The sequence below is a fragment of the Ursus maritimus genome, unplaced genomic scaffold, assembly GCF_017311325.1.
Source record: "Ursus maritimus isolate PB19 unplaced genomic scaffold, ASM1731132v1 scaffold_17, whole genome shotgun sequence".
NCBI lineage: Eukaryota > Metazoa > Chordata > Mammalia > Carnivora > Ursidae > Ursus > Ursus maritimus.
The window spans coordinates 48525828-48549446 of NW_024424119.1; the positions used below are offsets into that span (position 1 = coordinate 48525828).

General features: G+C 36.8%; 1 protein-coding gene across 2 annotated transcripts in view; it reads left to right on the forward strand.

Annotated features, from left to right (window-relative positions):
• The window catches only part of RABGAP1 (RAB GTPase activating protein 1), a 159714-nt gene that overhangs the window by 492 nt on the left and 135603 nt on the right, over nucleotides 1-23619 (forward strand). Inside the window, exons 2-3 of one of the 2 annotated variants that reach the window (XM_040631851.1) lie at nucleotides 4360-4503; nucleotides 22807-23006. In XM_040631851.1, the coding sequence (XP_040487785.1) occupies nucleotides 22857-23006 (150 nt within the window). In that variant the 5' untranslated portion in view covers nucleotides 4360-4503; nucleotides 22807-22856. Of the gene's footprint in view, nucleotides 1-4359; nucleotides 4504-7671; nucleotides 7731-22806; nucleotides 23007-23619 lie in introns of those variants that run through there. The other variant, XM_040631852.1, reaches the window with a different exon arrangement.

Consider the following 23619-nt stretch of genomic DNA (forward strand, 5'->3'; position numbering starts at 1 on the left):
GTAGTCCTTGTGTTGGTAAAGGCATCCTCCACACAGTCCTGCCGACCAGAAGACTTTTATCATCTTTCTAGAGTCCTTTTCCTTCTTGCCAGTTCAGTTGCTCGCTGGGCTCTCCTTTTTTTCTTGGGGGAAAGGGGTATTATTGTGGTAAAACATAGTACTTATAATTTTAATCATTTGTAAGTGTAAAGTTCGGTGGCATTAAGTACATTCACAATGTTGTGTAATCGTCACCACAGCTGTACCCAACTTCATATTCGTTTGTATGTGGATATTGTTTTTCCAGCACCGGTTCTTGAAAAGATTGTCCTTTACACTTTGAATGGTCTTGACACCTTTGACCATACTTGTGACGATTGATTTCTGAGGTCTCTGTCCTATCATATTTGAGGAAGTGTGAGTCTTTCAACTTTATGCTTTTTCAAGATTATTTTGGCCCTTTGAAACTCCATATAAATTTGAGGATAACCTTTTACATTTCTGAGAAAAGGGATGTTGTAATTTTGATATTGTGTTGAATCTGTAGATCACCTTGGGTGGCATTGCTATTTTAACAAGTTTAAGTCTTCCTACCCGTGAATACAGAGTATCTTTCCATGTACTCAGGTGTTCATTAATTTCAGCAATGTTTTCAAGCTTTTGGGGTGTTTAATACTTTTTGATAATATTGTAAATGGAATTGCTTTCTCCATTTCCTTTTTATATTGTTCATTACTGGTGTGTAGAAACAGCTGATTTTTGTGTGTTGGTGTTATACCCAGCAACATCGCTGGATTTTTGTTTTGTTTTTGCTTTAGTAGCTTTCTTGTGGGTTCTTTGAGATTTTCTCTCCACATACTCATGTTGTCTGTGAATAGAGAGAGTTTTACCTCTTCCTCTCCACAATTTGCCTTTTATTTCTCTTTCTTGTCTAATAATTCTGGCTAGAATTTTGGGTACAGTGTTTAATAGCAGCAGTGAAAGGAGACATCTTTGACTTGTTCCTGATGTTAGAGGAATAGCTTATAAATTATTGAGTATGGTGTTCAATGTGTGTTTTTAATAAATACCTTTATCATGTTGAGGATTTTTCCCTGTATAACTAGTTTTCTGAGAGATTTTATTATGGAAAGCATTATAGTCTGTCAAATGTGTTTTCTGCATCCATTGAGATGATCGTGAGTGTTTTTCTCTTTGCTTTATTAATGTGATATATTACATTGATTGATTTTATGTTGGACCACCCTGCATTCCTGCAGTAAATCCCATTTGGACCTGGTGAATAATCCTTTTAATATGTTGTTGGATTTGATTGTCTTAAATGTTGTTGAAGTTTTTAGCATCTATATTCATAGGAGATAACAGTCTATAACTTACGATGACTTTATCTGGCTTTGATATCCAGATAATGAAGGCCTCATAGAATGAGTTAGGAAATATTTCCTCTTTAATTTTTTGGAAGAATTTGAGGAGGATTAGTGTTATTCATTAAATGTTTGGTGCATTTTACTAGTGGTCAGCTGGGAAAGGACTATTCTTTGTTGGGAGTTCACTGATTACTCAATCTCTTGGTATATGTGTGTTGAGATTTTCTATTTCTTCTGAATCAGTTTAGATAATTTGTGTGTTTTGAGGAATTTGTTTTTTTTCTAGGTTACTTAATTTGTTGGCATACAGTTGTTCCTAGCATTCTTTTATAATCCTTTTATTTCTGGAATGTCAGAAGTAATATCCACTTCATTTCTGATTTTAGTTATTTGCATAAAGATCTGTTGATTTTGTTGTTCTTTTCAAAGAAACAACTTTTGGTTTCGTTGATTTTTTTTCTTTTTCTGTTCTCTCGTTTATCTCCACTCTCATCTGTTTTATTTCTTTCCCTCTGCTAGCTGTGGGTTTATTTTCTAGTTTTTCTTGTTTTGTAAGGTATAAAGTTAGGATATTATTTTGAGATCTTTCTTCTTTTTTAATGTAGCCATTTTCAACTATAAATTTCCCTCTGATCAGTGCCTTCATTGCACTATCAGTTTTGGTATGTTGTGTCATCATTTTCATTAATTTCTAACATATATTCTAATTTCCCTTTTGATTTCTTCTTTGACCCATTGGTTGTTTAAGAGCATGTTGTGTGATTTACATGTATTTGTGTTACTGATTTCTAACTTCATTCCATTGTGGTTGGAGAAGATACTTTGTATGATACCATCTTTTAAAATCTATTGAGGCTTGTTTTGTGGCCTATTATATGGCCTGCCCCGGAGAATGTCCCTTGTGAATGTAAAAAGAATGTGTATTCTGCTATTGTTGGGTGGACTGTTCTGTACATATCTGTTAGGTTTAGTTGGTTTATCGTGATGTTCAAGTCCTGTTTCCTAATTTATCTTAAATTTGGTGGTTCTATTCATTATTGAAAATGGAGTATTGAAGTTTGCAACTATTATTGTAGAACTGTTTATTCTTCCCTCTATTACTCGTCATTTTTGCTTCATATATTTTGAGGGTCTCTTACCAGGTATGTTAATGTTTATATTTTTTATATAATCTTGCTTTATTGAAACTTTTATTAATAAATAGTGTCCTTTGTCTCTAGTAACCCTTTTTGTGCATTTACAGTCTATTTTACATGACATTTGTATAACCACCCCCAGCTCTCCTTGATTACTATTTGCATGGAACTTTATTTTTTTTTTTTTAAGATTTGATTTATTTATTAGAGAGAGAGTAGAGCAAAAGAGAGAGTGCACATGAGTTGGGGGGAGCAGCAGAGGGAGAGGGAGAAGCAGATTCCCTGCTGAGCAGGGAGCCATTCAGTGGGCACCTGTCCCAGGACCCTGGGATTATGACCTGAGCGGAAGGCAGACACTTAACCACTTAACCCAGGCATGCCCCCCCTCCTTTTTTTTAAGTAAGCTCTAGGCCCAACATGGGACTTAAACTTATGACCCTGAGATAAAGAGTTGCGTGCTTTACTGACTAAAGCCAGCCAGGAACCCCTGGAATATCTTTTAAAAAATTCTTTCACTTTTAACTATTTATATCTTTGGATCTAAAGTGAGTCTTTTCTAGGTTACAGATGGTTGGATCTTTTTTTTTTTTTTTTTTAAATCCATTCTGCTCATCTCTATCTTTGATTGAAGAGTTTACACCATTTACGTTTAAGGTAATTACTGCTAAGGTTGGTATTATTTCTTGCAGAAATAAATCCATCCTTAGGAGTAATTACCTTATAGAAAGTATGTCTTTTCTATAGGCCTTTGTGCCTTTCATTTTGTTTATTACTGCTGTTTTCTGTGTTCATTCTATTTTTTTTTAGTGAAAAGTTTCAATTCACCTCTTATTTCCTTTTGTGAATATTCTATAGATACTTTCTTTGTGGTTGTCATGGGAATCACATTTAACACCAAAGAATTATAACAATCTAATTGAATTGATACCAACTTTAATAGCATACAGAACCTCCCCTGTATAGCTTTGCCCCTTCTTTCTGTTATTGATGTTACAGATTATATCTTTATACACTCTGTGCCCAATAACATAGATTAATATTCTAATGCACTTGTCTTTTAAATCATATAGGAAATAAAAAGTGGAGTTACAAACTGTAATTATAATATTTACTTTTATAATTTCCACACATTTATCTTTACTAGAGATCTTTATTTCTTCATATGGCTTCAAATTACTGTTGAGCATCCTTTCATTTCAACCTGAAGGATTGCCTGTAGCACTTCTGATGGCCAGATTTAGTGGTAAACTCGCTTAGCTTTTTTAAAATCAGAGATTATTTTAATTTCTCCCTCGTTTTTGAAGGACAGTTTTGCCAGGTATTGCATTCTTTGTCAACAGTTTTTTTTTTTTTTTTCCTCTCAATACATTGATTATTATTGACCTACTGCTTCCTGGCCTCCAAGGTTTAAGATGAGAAATTGGCTGATAATCTTATTGAGGATCCCTTGTATGTGAAGAATCATTTCTCTTTTGCTGCTTTCAAAAGTCTCTCTTTTCTTTGGCCTTCTACAGTTGGATTCTTTGTTGTTGTTGTTGTTAAGATGTATTCATTTATCTTAGAGAAAGAGTGTGTGCACACAAGTGCAGAGAGGGAGGGGAAGAGGGAGAGAGAGAATCTCAAGCAGACTATGTGCTGAGCATGGAGTCCTATGCAAGGCTCAATCCCAGGCTCCTGAGATCATGACCAGAAATCAAGAGTCAGACACTTAACCGACTGAGCCACCCAGGCGCCTCTGATTATTACTCTTTCTCCCCTTTCTCTCTTCTTCTGGGACTCCCACAGTGGTATGTTGTTTCTCTTGATAGTGTCCCACAGAAGCCTTAGATTCTATTCACTGTTCACATTTCTTTTTTTCTTTTCTTTCTGTTCCTCAGATGGAGTAGGAAGCACAAGGAATCCATCTCTCTACCTAGACAACAGTTGTACTGGCAGAAACTGTCTGAAGTAACTATTTTGGAACTCTGGAGTCTATTTGAATTCTTACATCTTCCAGGAGAAAGTTTGCTTGGTAAATTGAGGTTAGTTTCAGTCAATGTCAAATTTTAGCATATAGCACCTCCCTGTTTCCTACCCTTCAGCCCTGTGGCAGGCAGCTGTGTTCACATTCCTAGTGTGGCTTGCTGGAGCTGTGGTGGGAAATAAGAATCTTGTTTACCAAATACCGGAGTTCTCTGTGTTTTGATTGCTGATTGCTCCTTTTGAGTTCTGAGATTCAGGCACAGAGTGGCTGCCATTGTTTTGACCCCCACAGGCTGAGCTGGCTTCTGTGGGATTTGAAGGAACAGCTCCTGTTTTGTTTGTCTTCCCTTTTACCCCATTTGGGAGCCAGACATTTAAGGATTAGGACATTCAGAAGCAACCACTTACATAAGGAAAATTAGACAGCCACTGTGTAGAACTAGGAAAAGATGCAGGCTCAGAAAAGAACTGAGAAGACCTTAAGCTTTCACATTAGGCTGATCCTGATCCCTGTCACAGAGACATCCTTCAACAATAAAAACAAACAAACCAGCAGTCCCTGGGATAAGGGGAGAATCTGATTTCTACAGTTATCACATTATAAGATTCAAATGTCCATTTATTGGCAAAAAATCAAAAGACATACAAATAGGAAAGTATGGCCTGTTCAAAGGAATGAAATAAATCAACAGAAACCTTCCCTGAGAAAGATGAGACATCTGACTAACTAGACAAAGACTTTAAACCAACTGTCTTGAAGTTGCTCACTGAGCTAATAGAAAACATGGATGAAGTCAGAAAAACTATGAAAAAAAATGGACATAGTATTAAAGATATAGAAATTATGAAAGGAACGAAAATGAAATTCTGAAGTTAAAAAGTACAATAGCAGAAATGAAAAATTCCCTAGAGGGGTTCAAAATCAGGTTTGAGCAGGCAGAAGAAAATCAGCAAGCTTGAAGATATTTCTTTTTCAAATATCTCTTGAACCCTGTTCCCTCCCACCCCATCCCCTTCTGCTGTAGTTCACATCTTTCTGATCTTAGGTGGTATCTAAACTATTCCATTTACCCCGTTTTGCCTTTTCTACTGCTACAGGATGATCTTTTAGAAAATAAAAACCTCTGAGGGCACCCAAGGGTATATAGATTGAATTTCCTTTTTTTACTTTTAGCATTCACAAATTTTCCCATTCTGGCTCCAACTTACCACATTAATCTATTGAGCCTTGAAATAGAACTTCCAGTTTCCAGGAAATATCAGGTCTAGAGGAACAAATTCAATAACCTCTTGGGGAAGCAATCATTCAGATCCAGAAAGCGGGAAACTTTGCACTTCAAGTGGCGTGATTTCTTCAGTAAGCCAGTGTCTTAGTATTTTTATTAAGTGCTAGAGTAAAAAATACTTAAGGGATAGAACAACCAGATGTAGTGTGTGGCCCTGGATTCAATACTGATTTAGGAAAACTAGCTTTACAAAATATATATTTCAATCAATAAAATATTTGATTATAGTAGATAATAGATGAGAAGAAAACTGAAATATTACTGATTTGGGAAAGCCTACTGTAAAAATATTTTTAGGTTGATAGAGAATTGGATGTGATCTAGGAATTAGATGTGAGGAAAATATACTGAAATGATAAAGTAGATATTGTTAATTGAATAAAGCAGATTGCTAAACCATGTCATCTCATTTTGAAAAACAATATGTTGGCAAAGAAGGATATGCGTTACGGAATTAACATTGGTGGTGGGAATGCGATGTTTTATTTTTTATTGCAGCTTGTCTCTGTTTTCTGTTCTCCAAGGCATACTGTACTGACTCTGTAATAAAATTTTATTTAAAAAATTTATGTTAAGATTTATATATATATTTGGGGTATACATATGAATCAGAATATGTGAATGTATAGTCACCAAAATATTAAAAGTGCGTCAGAATTTCAGGGGATTTCCTAATACTGCATCTATTATTTGATACTACTACTTTAAAATGGTTGTGTATTGTTATATAACTGTATAAGGAGAAAAGGAACAAAGCTATTTTCCTGCGGGAGTGCAGCCAAGTCTATTGTAATAGTAGACAAGTCACATAGAGGACTGCAAGAGAGCACAACATTTTTGTGTTTTCTCTGGTTGATTTGGATACATTATCCACAGGAAAACATTACATGACTCATTCACCAGGAAAAGAGCATAGGCTATTTGAATAAAGAAAGGGGGAGGAGTTAGGGATAGGCTGTAGAATTATTTTATGTTATGACTTATTAGCACCTTTAATAGCCATTGTTTCTGTTACCAACTACATTGTAAATTAATTCAGGACTTTAAATCTCATTTTATTGCTTTTGCTCTATATATCACTTTTGAATGATTTTTTTTTATTTAAGATTTTATTGTTAAGTAACCTCTATACCCAATGTGGGGCTTGAGCTCACAACCCCGAAATCAAGAGCTGCATACTCTAGGACTGAGTCAGCCAGGTGCCCTGCTTTTGTGATTTGAAAATAAAATCTCAGCCCCATCTTCGGGTCTAACACTCTGAAACAAGCTTGTTTATTTCTGATCTGTTGTGTGTGTCTCAAGTACCTCAAGGCAGCTGTGTCGCAGCCAGAGGCCCTTGGACTTGAGTCAAAAGTTTTTGACTTTTGGACTGAATTGTTACTTAGGCTGGACTCTTTTATAAAATGAGAAAAATCGAACATTCTCACAGGTTTGTGGTAGGCCAAATTAGATACCAATAAAAGGACCTATCACAATGCACGCCTTCAATAAAGGCCAGGTGAGTTGAGTAAGAGGGCTGCTTTTGAAACCACTTGAACGCGAAAGGTGAGCAGGAAATTCCTTGCTCTAGCACCAGTAGTCTTTGCATGTGTACCTCCTTTCAGGCGTAACAGGTGCTACCTAGCCTGATTCCCCTGCCATCCTCAGTCCCTGAGGCAGTCACAGCCACTGCCCGTCCAAGTCCAAACACAGCACAGTGCTAGTCCAGCTTCCAAAGTGCAGACTCGGCGCAGGCGCGGACTCCCGTGGCAGGGTAAAAGCCCAGGTGGAGCTTCGAGGAAAGGAAGTACGCCCTCGCCGCCTGTGGTTGGGCCAATGGGTCTGCTCGGCTTAGCCGCGGGCCTATGAAAGGGGGTGGGAGGCGGGGCAGAGGGCGGAAGAAGCTGCTCTCACGTGAGTAGGGGGCGGGGAGGGCGGGGGCAGGGCGGCTGGGGAGGCCCAGGCGGCGGAGCCTCCGGGACGGCGAACGGCGGGCGGCGGAGGAGGAGACGGCGGGTCGGGTAGGGCCGCGTTTCCCCTCCTCCTCCTCCCACCCTCCTATCCACCAACCCCCGGGGGATCCTGTGACAGCCCCTGCTGGGGGCCAGGATGTGTTCTCATCCCGCGCGGCTGGGCCGGCCAGACTGCGCTCACCTCCCTCGACGAGCCGGGTTCTGAGGGGAGCCGTGATTGGGGGGAGGGGGAGCTGTGGCGGAGGGGAAAGAGCGCATGCGCAGGCAGGAGCACTCTCGCAGCCCCTGCCCAAACCGGTTCCCCCTGTCTGGGTGGGTGTCTGTCTACCGAGTCCTGCGCTTGCGGCAGTCCCTCTGACCCCCAGGCAAAGCCGATTGTCTCTTGACTTCTATGTTTGGGGCCAGGTCCAATTTGGGAATCTGGCTGCTCCCTCCGCCTCAGTTTCTCCCCATTGCCAGCTGGGCCTTAATTTGCGACTTTAGCTGGCTTGGGCCTCAAGCTAGCTTCCTGGGCTGAGCCAAATTTGAAAGATTTGCTTTCTTTTAGTGCTGGCCTGCGAACTTGTACTGATTTTTCTAAATTTCCCCACTTTAAAGTGTCTCACTCTCCCCTTGTCCTTTGAGTATTTGCTCCCAATACCTCATTGCTGTGTCTTGATTTTCTGCAGCCTTCAGGGTTTTAGGTGTTGAGCCAGAGGATAACCCCAGACTTCGAAGAGTTCGCTGTCCGTTGCCTAGTACTACTTTGTCCCTACTCTTCTAACGACTGTTAGCATCTGCACCTGTTTTTACAGGCATCTCCGTATTTAAGCTTTCTCGGGGATTCCTTTATCATGGAAGCAAATGTCGTAGAAGAATGTGTTAACTGATCATGCTACTAGTGCTTCGTTAGTTTAAAATCGTGTTCCAACTTGAATTTGAAATCTTTTGGTTTTGTTGTTTTTATTAGTGGGGGAAAAAACTGTCAGGGGCAAGGTTTCACCATTTTATTTTTTATCCATATAAACACCTGTGTTCACGTACATGTGACTGGAGTAGTGTAGTAAGTGTGTTTCCAGCTGCTTTGTTTATTTAGAAAAACAATAGAGGGTGAATTGCACTGTTTATCAAACTATTGTTTGAAAACAGTTGTTTCAGACTGATGTGTGAAAAGCTGTTAAAAAACTTGGATGCCAAGGAAGTACACATTTAACTTTTTTTAAACGAAGGACCTGTTGGCCTCAATACAACGTGTATAGGGTGCTATTTTAATGTATTTTAAAGGTTTTTAAGTAGAGTGTACTTATAAAAACTGAAAACGAATAGGGGAGAGCATTCTTTATGTTCTTTCTTTATAGACCTCAGATTGCATTAGATTTGCATCCATGATAGATTTGTACTTACTAGTAACATTTAAAATCCACATGTAGCTTGAACACAGATTAACTCAAATTCCTAATTAAAATTGAACTGCTTCTTTGTTGTACTGCACTTCTTTTCATTGTTTCAGTTTTATAACTCAGTTTACAGTTGATTAACTTGTCATTGGTGTTAAAGTATGTGTTCGTTTGGATAGTTAACCTACCAAGTGTATGCATTTTGGTCTTATTGGCATAGTGTTTCATTAGCAGTTTAGACGTGCTTAATTTGGGTTAAGGGGTAATTTAGTGGGACACTGTAAAAGTGAAGACACCTGTTTCCTTCCTACCTTTTACATTACATATTGAAAGAAGTGTATTGTGCACATTATCTACACGAAGAGACATGAGTTTCTCCAAATATATCTCAACTTTACAGCCCAGATTCTTTCAAGAAGTTATTTTCTTTGAGTATATTTCCAGCTAAACTTTACAGCCCGCATTCTTTTTAAGAAGTCGTTACTGATCGTGTCCCTAGCTAATGTGTAGCCTACTTTGAAGGTCTCATCATTTCACAGTAATTGTTTTAACAAGTGATCTTTGAGTACAGGCTTCAGAAAATAATTAGTTTAAATCAGTGCTGCTGTTGAGTGTCTTTATAGACAGTGGTGTGCTGAGGTTCTGAAATAGGCTACCCATAATTTCCTTGTAGTTTTCAGTATAGTCGGGTATGATTATACTTCTCAAGCATGTGAAATAAATGAACTCATAAGTAATCTTTCATGGAGTTAGAACTCCAATATCGAAGAAGGGCTGATTTAACCAACATGCATAAAGAAGGGTTTGGCATGACATTTGGGTGCTTTGTAAGCAAATGCTTTGTTTTGTTGGTTTTCCATAGCTAGATCCCATAGAAAGAAAATCCAAGGCCAAGCACTCAGTCAGTGGCTATCAATTTAACAGCTGTTTCTTTTTTGCATAAATTGGTTACCTGTTCCACCCCCCACCCCCCACCTCCTGTTCTGTGTTGTTTCTGAGAGATCTTGATTCTTCAGGAAACTTTTAAGTGAAAACAATACTGGATAGACATTTAAACTTATAACCACTCTTGTTGACCCTAACAGCCTTGTTTCTCTTCCTGTACAAAAACTGAACAAATATGGCAGTTTGCAAGTCACGACGAACACTTTAGTTTGTAGAATTTAGCCTGGAAGTTTCCCTCTTGTCAAAGCAACCAGTATCTCGGAGGTAGTCATCAATGAGTCTCTTTTGAAGATTGTTCTTTCCAGCATAGTAGAGTTTTATCAGGCCTAACTTTTCCCCAAATTCCTTTTTTTTTTTTTTTTTGGTGGATCACTAAATAGTAAAAATAAAGCCCTTAATTTTAAGTTCGTACCTGACATTAAATAGTGTATAGGACCATGCCTCTATAAAGCAGGAGGTGTATCTTCTTCATTGTTTGACTGTGCTGCCAGATTGGGAGGTCCACATCTCTCATAAGGGTTCATGCATGGTGGTTACATGTCTCCAATTAAGGTTGCACCAGCTTTTTATGTTATAAATCACCACTCCTTGGAATCCATTAATCTTTGTGGGAATAAATTTTTCTCCATGCTAAAATCTGTTATTTCTTTAGGTACTTTAGCAAATTAGTGCCTGTGATAACTTTAACAAAGTGTTATTAACTGTAAAGCTTAACAATAGTTTGACTATTTAAAAAATTAATGTATAATATGTAAAATTTATTACATACAATACATAAAAATTATTTCATATGTATTTTATATCTACAAAATGTTTATTTTATAACATAAAATAGTTATTTATATAGTTTACTATATACTAGTATATAGTAAACTATAAAATTATGTTTTATATATAATATATATGTTTTATATATAATACATATTATGTTTTATATATAATATATAAAATTATGTTTTATATATAATATATAAAATTATGTTTTATATATAATATATAAAATTGTAAGTACATGTAAAATTATATATTATACATTCGTAATTATTTTATATATAATATATAAAAGTTTATTTTATATATACATATGTTCCCTTGTACATTTTGGTAATTACAACCAACAACCTGTGGTTATAATCTTGTTTTCCTTTTTTTGAAGATGACCCTTGTATCAGAAAAAGGAATTGATATGCAGAATCTTTCTTTGGGAGCATATTTTGAGTATCATGGGTATTAAGAGACAGCATGCAAGGCTAAATTGGATTAAATGTTGGGCATTTGTATAATACTACTGGGAAGAGCCATGAGTTAATCATTTTAATATTTTTATTGTAGAGGTAATAAACTCTTTTATACCCTTGAAGTACGCTGATTTATGGATTCTGGCAATGTAAGAGTAGGAGGAACATGTCATGTAAATCTCTTGCTGTGACACACGATTTTCTATGAGTAGACCTCTGATACATCTGTAGAAGAGAAATGGTTATATTCTTATTTTAGTTACCTGTTGAATTCTCTGTGAATTGAAGAAAAATCTGAAATTTGTCTAACCTCAAAAGCTACTATTTCTTTACAAAAATTATTCCCTAGCAGGAACAAATCTTATTTTTAATTTTTTGCTTTTGGTTGTGAGAAACAGTCTTTTCAGATAAGTTTAAAAACATCTGTGGAACTTAATATTTGTGAAATTTTTAATATTCTCACACAGTGCCTATTCCAGTGCTGTGAATGAAGATGCGTAATAAATGTTTATTGTTTGCCCATCCCCTTGTTCAACACACTTGTCCTATGCCCCACCACCCTTGTGTAACTCTGGCCACCTTATATCAGAAGGTACAGAAAACAGGTGTGGATCTGCCAAACATTTGCGGTTTGCCTACACACTTTTCCCTGAAAATAAAAAAGAGGTTATAGAAAAGGGGGTACCTGGGTGGCTCAGTTGGTTGGGCATCTGCCTTCAACGCTGGTCCTGATCTCTGGGTCCTGGGATCCAGTCCCATGTCAGGTTTCCTGCTCAACGGGGAGCCTGCTTCTTCCTCTGCCCCTGCCCTTCCCCACCACTTGTGCTCTCTCTGTCAAATAAATAAATAAAATCTTTTAAAAAGGGGAGAGGGTTATAAAAAGAGAAGCCACATTTACTGTATTTATCTTAGGATTTGATCATCTGTCAAATAATTTGGGATTAAATTCACATAGTTTAAGGAGAAATGATTAATAGAAACATTTCATATTTAAGTGTAGACAGGTTGATACTCTAAGTGGAACAGATTCATTTTCTTTGCTGTGGATGAGAAGGAGCTATATTGACTAGTTTCCGAAAATGAGGGAAAGTCTTTGGACAATCCTGTGTTGCTTAAAAATATTCATATTTTTAGATGTATAAAACACTAATGTAAATCATTATGCTTTAGGAATCTGTTCCAGAAAAAGAAAAAACTTTTTTTTCCCCAAATCTATACTAGGGAGGTCAGACATATAATCTTTGTGAATGTGTGAACTTTCATTGTTCCCACAAGTAGGTTTCTATTGTGGAAATGGCATCCAAATAATTTAAATATTTAGTTTTGGAGATCATTGTGTTGAGGTGGCATAAAGTCATCATACCTTGAGCTCTGGAAGAAATTAAAATGGTGTTTCCTAAAATATCCACAGGAACATGGGGAAATCACCTACATGGTTTGGTTTGGAGTTTTGGGGGTTTTTTGTTTGTTTTTTAGCTATCAACAATACTGCATTCAAATAATCAAGTTAAATGAATTGTTTTATGTGCATTTCTTCCCCTCTTACCTCTTGTACCCCTCATTAGAAGTATCAAGATATAGGGGAGTGAATGTGAACTATGGAATCAGAAATATGTAGATATCCCAAGTCTTGTACTTACTATATGACTTGAAGGTAAGCTACTTACTACCTCTCAGACTCCATTTCTTCATTTGCAGAAATGGACCTAATTATGCTTACATCATGGATTAGGATTCGACAGCACCTGGTATCCCCCCTTTCCTGATTACTCCCATTCACAAAAGAATAGAAAAGGTTCATTCCTCTCATATCACATATGAGAAAACGGAAGCTACAACATTGTTTAAGTCACATTAAGAAGGACCAAGGAGTTCAGTTTTTTTAATATTGTACCAGACTATTAACTTTAATAAAGCTTTATTACTTACCACAAAGTGAGAAGTAACTCTGGAAACACTAGTTGTCTTCTTTGAGCCCTTTACTGATTTTGTAAGTTTTACCCTAAAGATCCTATGATGTTACAATTGGGCTTTAAAAGACTGTATTAACCAGGGCGCCTGGGTGGCTCTGTTGGGCATCTGAGTCTTGATTTCGGCTCAGGTCATGATCTCAGGGTCTTGGGATGGAGCCCTGCACTGCCCCCCCTCCCCCATTAAATAAATCTTTAAGAAAAAAACAATTTGTATTGACCAATGAATGGATAAACAAAATTTAGTGTATATATTCCATAGAATATCATTCAGCCTTAAAGAGAAAGGAAATTCAGACACATGCTATAACATAGGTGAACTTTGAAGGCATTATACCAAATGAAATAAGCCAGCTACAAAAGGACAAATACTGTGTGATTCTGCTACTTTTATGAGGTTCCTGGAATAGTCATATTCATAGAGAAAGAATAGTGTGTTGCCTGGAGGAATAGGAGTAGTGTTTAATGGATACGGACTTTCAGTTGGGGAAGGTACAAGAGTTCTAGAGGTGGATGGTTGTGATAGTTGCACAATAGTGTAAATGTACTTAATGCCACAAAACCACACACTTAAAAATGGCTAAAATGGTAATGTATATTTAACCACAATTGAACAAGATTAAAACTTTAAAATCTTTTTAAAAATTAAAAAACGTAAACCCTTCTGTCTTACAAATTTCTATATTCTTATAATTAAGTTATCCTTTTTAGTTATCTAGAATGAACTAAAAGAATCACTTTATAGTTGAAAGAAGTACATTGTCACAGGCATTGCAGGTTAGAATTTGCCTGATGGTGATGACTTTTAGATAAGCTGGTTTTTCTTGCTTTTACGTGCTGTAGGCCCAAGACGATTGTTTTGTTTTTGGTTTTTTAAGCTAAGCTGAAATTATTCAGAAGGCTTAAATTAATATGCTTCTCTTAGTTCACTAGAATAATTCAAAGAAACAGCCTCCAAATTCAGAGTTAGACTTCAACAAAGACACATCTATTGTTTAGCAATTAGTAGTGGTGGAAAGGAATTTATTTTTATAAAGAAGGGATGATTTTTTTCCATTGAGTTTTGTTAGATTTGTCCCACCCTTCCCAGGGCTAGGCTGTGAGAAATTCATGTGCAAACCAATGCAGGAAAACAAACATCCAAGCCAAGGAAAAAAGAAAAAAGCTGAGATTAATATAGTGTGATTAAAAAAAAAAACACAAAACTTCTTTGTACGCTGTTTAATTTTAAAAGGCTACAAACCCAGAGGAATTGGCCTGTTATAGCATCTTTGAGACTTGATTCTCTTCCTGTTTTGTCTTTTTCTGAACAGAGAGTAATCTTAACTTGTGTTTTAGATGATACAGCTGGTATCTAACATAGAGAATGGATTAGAATGGGGAGAGAATGGAGATAAGGACACCAAGGAAAAGAGCTGCATTCCAGAAAAGGACAGAGGCACCTACAGTTTTATCTGTGAACTTAAGCAGGTTATTGAACTGGTCTAAGCCTCAGTTTGTCATATGAAGTCAATATCTATCTGTCAAAGTTTGTGTGAACATTAGAAATAATGCGTGTAAAGCTTTTTAGTATAATGTTGGCCATATAAGTGGGAGTAGGATCTAATAAGTATTATTGTGTCTTTATATTTAGCAAGATGATTTAAATATCCCCCTTAAGATTCCCTAAACCTGTACTCATTTGCTCACTGGTTGAGCAACAAAAATGATGGGTATTGGGAAGGAAGTGATAAGAGTGTTTTGGTCCAAAGGGAATCTAAAGTATATTTTCTGACTCAGTGTTAACTGGTTTTGAGCTTGACAGTTGGGAACTTGAAGAGTCTGCGAGGCACACTCAGAGGTAGTTCTTTCTGAGTCTCTTCATTTTGGTTGCCATCCATATCCATATCCCCAAGTCACAGGCATATAATATAGAGTATTTGTCGTTTGTCCTCCTACCAGTTAAATACTGATTAAAGAGTATTATTCAACCAAATTTATTTAGTGCTGCTAGTAAACAAGGATATAAAGATAATATGAATAAAATCCAAGATCCCAGTCCATAAATAGTTTACAGGGACTGTCTGTGCTCATTGTATTCCTAGCATTTACTGTAGTGTTTTGTACATAGTAATTGTTTCTGGAATGATCAACCAATATAGTGGAGTAGGAAAGAGGTATAACACTGTTTTACTGTGTGATAAATGCTATAATTTTGTGATAGAATTAAAAAGCAAACAAAAGCCTTAGGAGCCCTAGAGAGAAATCATGACTATTGCAGAAGGAAAAGGGGGAGTTTGGATATTTGTACCATAAGATTGCCGGTGAGGGAAAAGGACTACCTGGGGAAATGAAGACATATTCCTAGATTAGCAAACAACATGAGCAACGGCTTGAAAGCATAAAAGTGCATGACATATTTGGTACGTTTCTGGTAAGGCTGGATAGAAGGAGATAAGACTAGAATGATAGATTGTCTCCGTATTTTGAAGACTGATGATACAGAGTTTGGATTTTATTCTATTTTCAGTCAGGAACAAAGGTTTTGAGGAAGGGGTGGGATATATGATCAGATCTAAATTTTAGATATTAGCTGTGGGAACTTGATAATCAATGACTAGAGAGAGTTTAGAAAAGGACACTTAGGTTTTAGCTAAGTTGAAAGAGAATGAAGTACTCACAAGTCAGTGACATGAAGGATGGCAAAGAAAGTAAGATTGGGGTATGTTTTGAAACTAAAATCCGTTAGTGTTCCAGGGGAGAATGAGAAAATGAGTCAAGGACTTTATTGACATTTCTGTCTTGGATCAGTGGTTGTTAACCAGGATAGGGAACCTATGAGGGAAAAGAATATGCTTGTGTCATTTACAGAGGTTTACGTGGAATTGATTCTGAGGTGGTCACGAACACAGTAGCAGAGCTGTCCTATGTATTCTCACAACATCCTTTGCATACCTCTATTATACCAAGCATTATATTATAATTACCTGTTCATCTGTCCATTTTCTGTATCACTGTAAGCCTATCCTAGGTAGAGACTACCTATTACTCCTCACCATAACATTATACATAGTGCCTGGCACATATCAGACACTTAATGCTAAATAGAAAGGAAAACACAAGGGTATCTGGGTGGCTCAGTTGGTTGAGCATGCAGCTCTTGATTTTGGCTCAGGTGGTGGTCTCAGGAGGTTGTGAGATCAAGCCCCGTGTTGGGCTCCGTGGTGGGCATGGAGCCAGCTTAAGATTCTCTCTCTCCCTCTCCCTGCCCCTCCCCTCACCCTGCTCCCTCTCTTAAGAAAAAAAGAAAAAAGAAAAAATATAACACAAATATCCATATGGAATTAGGGAGGAAAGATAGAGCTAGGAGTATCATGAACATACCAAAAAAAAAAGTTATAACTGTGAGCTAGTAAGAGAGCCAGGGAAAAGTGGACAAAGAAGAGGAAGAGGGTAGAACTTAAAGAATGGGCAGAAGAAAGGGAACCTAAATGACAGCTGAGGAAAGGTAGTCAGAAGTAGAAACTAGAAGCAAGAAAAAAGTTGCAGAATAAAGAAATGGTAAACATTTTCATTTACTTAAATGGTAGATGATAACTGAGAAAGAATTCTCTGGATTTTGAAAGTTTGTACTGTCCTTGACTGATTTCTTTCCTTTTAAAATGACACTCGGGGTAAACAAAATACCCAGGGCCACAGATGAGGTGCTGTGTGTTGTTTTTTTTTAAAGAAATTTTATTTATTAGATCGTGCACGCAAAAGAGAAGGAGCAGGTGGAGGGGCATAGAGAGAGGGAAAAGCAGACTCCCTGCTGAGCAGGGAGCCTGGCATGGGGTCCATCCCAGGACTGCGAGATCATGACCTGAGCCAAAGGCAGATGCTCAACCGACTGAACCATCCAGGCGCTCCCACAGATGGGGTTTTAATTACGTTTTTAAAAGAGGAGGAAGGGAAGAAGAAAGGGGGGGGTAAACAGAAGGGGGAATGAAGCATGAGAGACTGTGGACTCTGGGAAACAAACTGAGGGCTTCAGAGGGGAGGGGGTGGGGGAATGGGATAGGCTGGTGATGGGTAGTAAGGAGGGCACGTACTGCATGGAGCCCTGGGTTTATACGCAAGTAATGAATCATGGAACTTTACATCAAAAACTAGGGATGTACTGTATGGTGACTAACATAATATAATAAAATATTATTAAAAAAAATAAAATAAAAATATAAATAAATAAAAGAGGTTTAATAAGGGTTGGTGAGAGATAGAGGAGCCAGATTTTTGAGAGGACTGCTCTTTGAGTGGAGTGTCCTATTGAAAGTGGTAGAGGTGGAGGCAGTTAATACTACTACTTTAGGAAGAAAGAGTTTCAAGGAAGTAAAGATGAATTAAGCCCTGGGATAGTGACAGAACTAGCACATTTTGTCTCAAGCCTGTCAAGTTCAATTACAAGTATCACACCTCTTCTATCAAGTTAGGTAGGTCACTTATTGAGAGGTGATTTCTGCCTCTACTAATTGCACATTAGCAAATTCATGCCACTGCAAGTTCACTGTTTGTTATTTCTCTGAATGTTAGTAACTAGAAACAATACAAATATCTGATAGTACTCCGTCCAAAAAAAAAAAGAGTTCAAGTTTTTAAAAAGTAAACACTGATTATCTAGGAGCCCACTGCTATTGAAGGACTGTCAAAAGAGCCTTTATCATGGACAGTTCTTTTTTTTAAGATTTTATTTATTTGAGTGAGGGCAAACAAGCAGTAGGGAGGGGTAGAGGGAGAGAGAGAGAAAAGCAGACTCCCTGCTCTTTAGGAAGCTGGATGTGGGGCTCCATCCCAGGACCCTGGGATCATGACCTGAGTCGAAGGCAGATGCTTAACCGACTGAGCCACCCAGGTGCCCCAGTTCTTTTCCATTTTACTCTCCATTAACTGGGTCTCTAAGTGTTTAAGAATGAGGAGACTGAGAATAGAGATGAATCTTCTTTTGGCAAGACTGAGGTGCATTATTTGCCATGATCTTTGCAGACATACATGGTTAAGCATAAATTTGTCACTTAGGGCACAGAACAGTAAATTTAGGCAAAAAGTTTGTAAAGAGTTTTGATATCATGAGACTAATTTTCTTTATTTTTTAAAAAGTTTTTAAAAAGATTTATTAGAGAGCAGGCACGAACTGGGGGAGCAGCAGGCAGAGGGAGAGGGAGCCTGACATGGGGCCTGATCCCACAACCCTGAAATCATGACCTGAGCCAGAATCGAGTTGGATGCTCAACTGAGTGAGCCACTCAGGTGCCTATTTATGTATGTATGTATTTATTTATCTATTTATTTATTTATATTTTATTTATTTGTCAGAGAGGCAGAGTGCGCACACAAGCAGGGGGTGTGGCAGGCAGAGGGAGAAGCAGGCTCCCCGCTGAGCAGGGAGCCCAATGTGGGACTCAATCCCAAGACTCTGAGATCATGACCTGAGCCTAAGGCAGACACTTAACCAACTGAGCCACCCAGGTGTCCCCAGGTGACCCTTTAAAAAAAATTTTTTTTTTTAATTAAATCTCTGTGCCCAACATGGGGCTCAAACTCATGACCCTGAGATCGAGTTACATGTCTACCGACCATGTCTTCTGACCGAGCTAGCTAGGCTCCCCCATGAGACTTATCTTCAGTCATAAAATCTCTAGGGATCTTTTATATGTCAATAAGGATAAAAGTAATGAAAGAAGTTATGAAAAATATAACAATTGAACTTTTGGGTTTGATGCAGGAGGCTGCATAATTAAACAAAATACCTATCATTTTAAGTGACTTATTGACTTAGTAAAGGAGATAGAGAAGGTCCTTGAACTTGACTCACCAACCTGGCCCTGTTGGTGACTGGACAGGGTCTAGGTCGTCACTTGTATAAAAGAAGGAAATAATTGGTTCCTACCAATACCAGGGTGCATATATGCATATTATCTTATTAAAATGGGATAAAAATCCTTACCCTGTCTACCTTATAGAATTGTTAAGATGATAAAATGAGATAAAGAATGTGTATATTTTAGTAATCTGTAAAGTATTATACAAAGATAAAACTTTTTTTATTGAGTATTCCTTCACATTTATTTAGAGATAAAGAAATTAGAATGTGGAAAATAGGAAAGGTACATATTTTTGTCCTAGTATTGTGTTTCCTAGACTGAATTACCTACATAAGTTGATACTTGTTATTTTGTTATTTTTATTTTTTTTAAAGATTTTATTGAATGTTTGAGACAGTGAGCACGAGAGGGGGGAGGGGCAGAGAGAGAAGGAGAAGCAGATTCCTTCGTGAGTGGGGAGCCCGATACAGGGCTCAATTCCAGGACACTGAAATCATGACCTGAGCTGAAGGCAGATGCTTAACTGACTGAACCACCCAGGTGCCCTGATACTTGTTAATTCTTTTTAAATTTGGAAGTTAGCTTAAAAAGCTATAACTGTTGGGTACTTATAATGTTTTATATGTGTTATTAAATGAGATGTACATATGTTCTTTAGTAATTTTTATTAATAGTTCTGTGAGCTAGATAGTACATCATTTTCATTTATGGAAACTAAGTCTCATTATGACAAAGCTTACACTATTAGGTAGTGCAACTAGTATTCTAACTTGGGGTTTTCCTACTCTTAATTGTGTGCTTTACTGTAACAAATATGACTTCTCTTCTTACTGTTAGTAAAAGATGATCTTACCTTTTCATTGGGTGGCTCTGGCTCTTTTTCCATCTTTGCCATTTATCCTAATTTTTTTTAGCAAATACTTGAGCACCTACTATGTGCCAGGCATTGTTTCAGGTGCTAAAGTACAGCAGTTAATGAAACAGACCAAAATCTGTGCCCTGGTGGAACTTAGGTTCTAGCTTACATGATATTTAAAAACAAATGATTAAAATGTAAAATGTGTCAAATGGTGATGGATATTATGGGGAAAAGTAGGAAGAGAGATGGTAGTGCAAGATGTTTGGGGAAAGAGCTTGTTTTCTGTTATCCATGAGGTTTAGATCTAGAATTGCAGCCTGAAGGATGAAGGATTACAGTAGGAGGCTTCTTGTGGTAAATGATATACGTAGGGATTAAAAACAAAACAGTTACTCCTTCTGGTCTCCAGAGAGAGGTTGTGAATACTCCACAGTTTTGCCAGGAGTACACCAAGTTCTGGGGCACCTCTTTATTGTGGAGGCCAGAGAAGGGGAATCTTGACAACTTTTCCTGTGCTACTTCATGTTTTGATAAACCTCATTCCCACTGAGTGATTCAGTTTTTTACAGGTGCCAAAACAAATAGTATTTTTTAAAGTGTATTTTCCGATCATCTCCTCAAGGGAGATAGGTTGAACTTCGAATCAGCCAAGTCTTCTCAGTTCCATAGTGTTTAAATACCAAAGTATATTATTTTTTGAGTCTAGAGTATTATGGAAGGTAGTCAGTGTCTCAGATCATACCTTTAGAGAACTTTCTTAGGCACTCTGCTATCCTATTAATCACTATTTTAATGAACGAAGTCTAATTAAGCATGAAAAACATTGCCTAAAGTACTAGTTCTACAACACCTTGCCTAAAGTACTAGCACGTTCTACAAAAGGTAAAGATTCCTTTACCCAATACTGAGTGTTTGGGACAAGGCCCAAATTTGTGGCATTGGAAAGGTATCATCATCTGACGGAAAGAGAATAGCTTCTGGAATAATAGATAACTGGGTTCAATTTTTGCCTTTCCTCTAACCAGTTAAATTACAGCGATTACCTTGAACAAATTACACCATCTGTCTAGGTCTCAGTTTCCTTATCTATGTAATAAATAATGTGAAGATTAAATTAAGAGGCAGTAGCCATCAAATTGTACTACATCACAATAGGTAGTATAAAAATGTAAAATGCTATAGGAGCAGAAATAAGGCAGTTTGTTTGGTTCTGGGATGAGGATTGGCAAGCTACTAGGAAAAGGGAGTTAGATCATGAATGATGAGTTGGAGTTGATGGGAGTCAAAAGCAAGGAAACCACTTTAGTAAGGATCCAATGAGGGCAAATACATGGGCATATTAAAGTATATATCTTTAGTAAGGACATTACCTCTTCTAATATATTTCTTTTTTAATTGAAGTATAATTGACATACAATATCTTACTAGTTTCAGGTGAATATATTCCTTAACTCTCCATGTCTAAGTCCCTCTCCCAACATGTGCCCATAGTTTTCTTTCCCCTAAATCAGTACCTATTAACCTGTTCAATGTGCCTCTGTTCTCTACTACAGTATACATTCCTTTGGGGCAAAAATCTAGTTTCTCTCGTTTACATGTATTATTCTTTACACACTAGACACTTGGTGAGTATTCTTTGAATGGATGAAGCAAAACTACATTAAAAAAAATTTCAAAAAGTACATTTTGAAGTGTCTTTGAATGCCACACTATAAATTTAGTCCTATGAAATGTAAAGCGATGATAGCCATTTAAGCAAGGAAATTAAATAGAAAGCAGTAAGTAGTAGTAAGGATTTCATCCTTAGCTATGCCTAGGTAAATGACCTTCTCTTGGGGTTGCCATTTTTTTATCTGTTTAACAGTGTCGATTATTTCTAAGTTTCTTTGCTGCCAGGTGTTTTTCTGGTTGTGAACCTTTGAAGGGAAAATAGTGCTTGGCACATGGTGTATGCTCAATAAATATATGTTCGATTAAAAACAAAGCATAAATCAGGACTTAATTGGAGAGATTAAACAGACTCTCAGCACCTTTACCTCTTCGAGATACAAGATGAACATAGAGCTAGAGCTACTATTGTTTATTGGTTAAAACTTTCTGAGTATGTTGTATTGTTTATTTTGTTGCTGTTTTGGCAACCAAATGGGAACATTGCCATAAAGTGTTCAGAACCAGGTTTTTAAATGGTAGATGGGTTTAACTTTTATTCCAGGAGTCAATAAATAATTGAGTGGCTTTTCATAAGTGACATATTTTTGTTTCTTGCTGGGAATTTCTGGCATGAAACTTACTGGTAATGTTCATGTTAAGTTGAATTCTAAGAAGCCGTGGGATGGGAAGATTAAGTTTTTGATGGATTTCTGATTTCTTGCTATATGAGTTATTTCCCAGCTCTAGAATTTCGGTTTGCTCTGCCTTGAATTTATTTCTCTTGAATGTGAATATGAAATTTTATTTCTTAAAAGCATCTTGTTAATATTTTAAATTTAAGTATCAGTAACATTAGGAAAAACTTAGTTATTGTCCTGTGTGCTTTCAATTTCATTTATGTGTACAGCTTTACAAATACAAGGGTAGAAAACAGAAGTTTAGTACTTCATAGTTTTTGGAGTCCAAGAATAGAGTTGTAACATATGCCAAAGAAATCACTGTAGGTAGGCAGTTATTCTTAAGGGAATATGTTTTATTTTTTTTTAATCTGAAATATCTTGGCCCTGAATAGCATCAAATTCCTTTATTATCTGGAATAAAAAGCCTAAGTTGTAAGTAGTGAAAGTCTTGGGAAAAGATTTTGAAAGTATTTTTTTAAGTTTTCCATATGTGTTTTGTAAGAATTAGAGCATAACTGAGTATCTGGCAGACATTCTATATGAGTATCTTTATGGTTTTTGTTTTTCAGGCATTTTTAAAATATTTAATCATTCATGAGTTGAGCTTCATTCTTGAGTCATGGATGACAAGGCTTCTGTTGGAAAAATCAGTGTCTCCTCAGACTCAGTATCTACTCTTAATAGTGAAGATTTTGTCTTGGTTTCCAGGCAAGGAGATGAGACACCATCTACAAATAATGGAAGTGATGACGAGAAAACAGGACTCAAGGTAAAACTCCATAACCTAAGATTCTTTTGCTTAGCTTTGCTAAGCTCATTGCAAAACTTGGCCTATAATAGGAAGGTATATGGAGTGAAACTGAAGAAATGGAAATAAACCCTAGCTTTTTAATGCTAAAGACTTTTATTTATAATTAGTGATCATGACAAATTTATATTTGATTAAGGATTTTCAATTTGATTAGCTTCTAAATCTTCTAATACCCCAGTTGTCAAAACTAGTGGTCATAGTATATTTATCATTTTAGTATTGATTTTATTTTCCCATTGAATTAGAGATGATTATTTCTTTTGGGTCTGGTATATGTAGTGTAAAGGCAAGGACAGGTCAGCAGTGCTATTTATAAAAATAAGTTTCAGGATTATTGAAACTGAATATTAAATACTTGGTTATTGGCCACTTTTGCTTGTTTATATTTTCTAAGCCAAATGAGCAATTTTACTTTTTTCCCATACTCTGTTAATCATTCTCTTTGTGAATATAAATAAAAATGTTCTCTGTTGATGTTATTTAAAATGTAAATAGCTTTTAAAATATTTCATTTCTTGTTTATGTTTATTCATTCAACAAGTATTTATTGAGTACTGACTGTGTGCCAAGT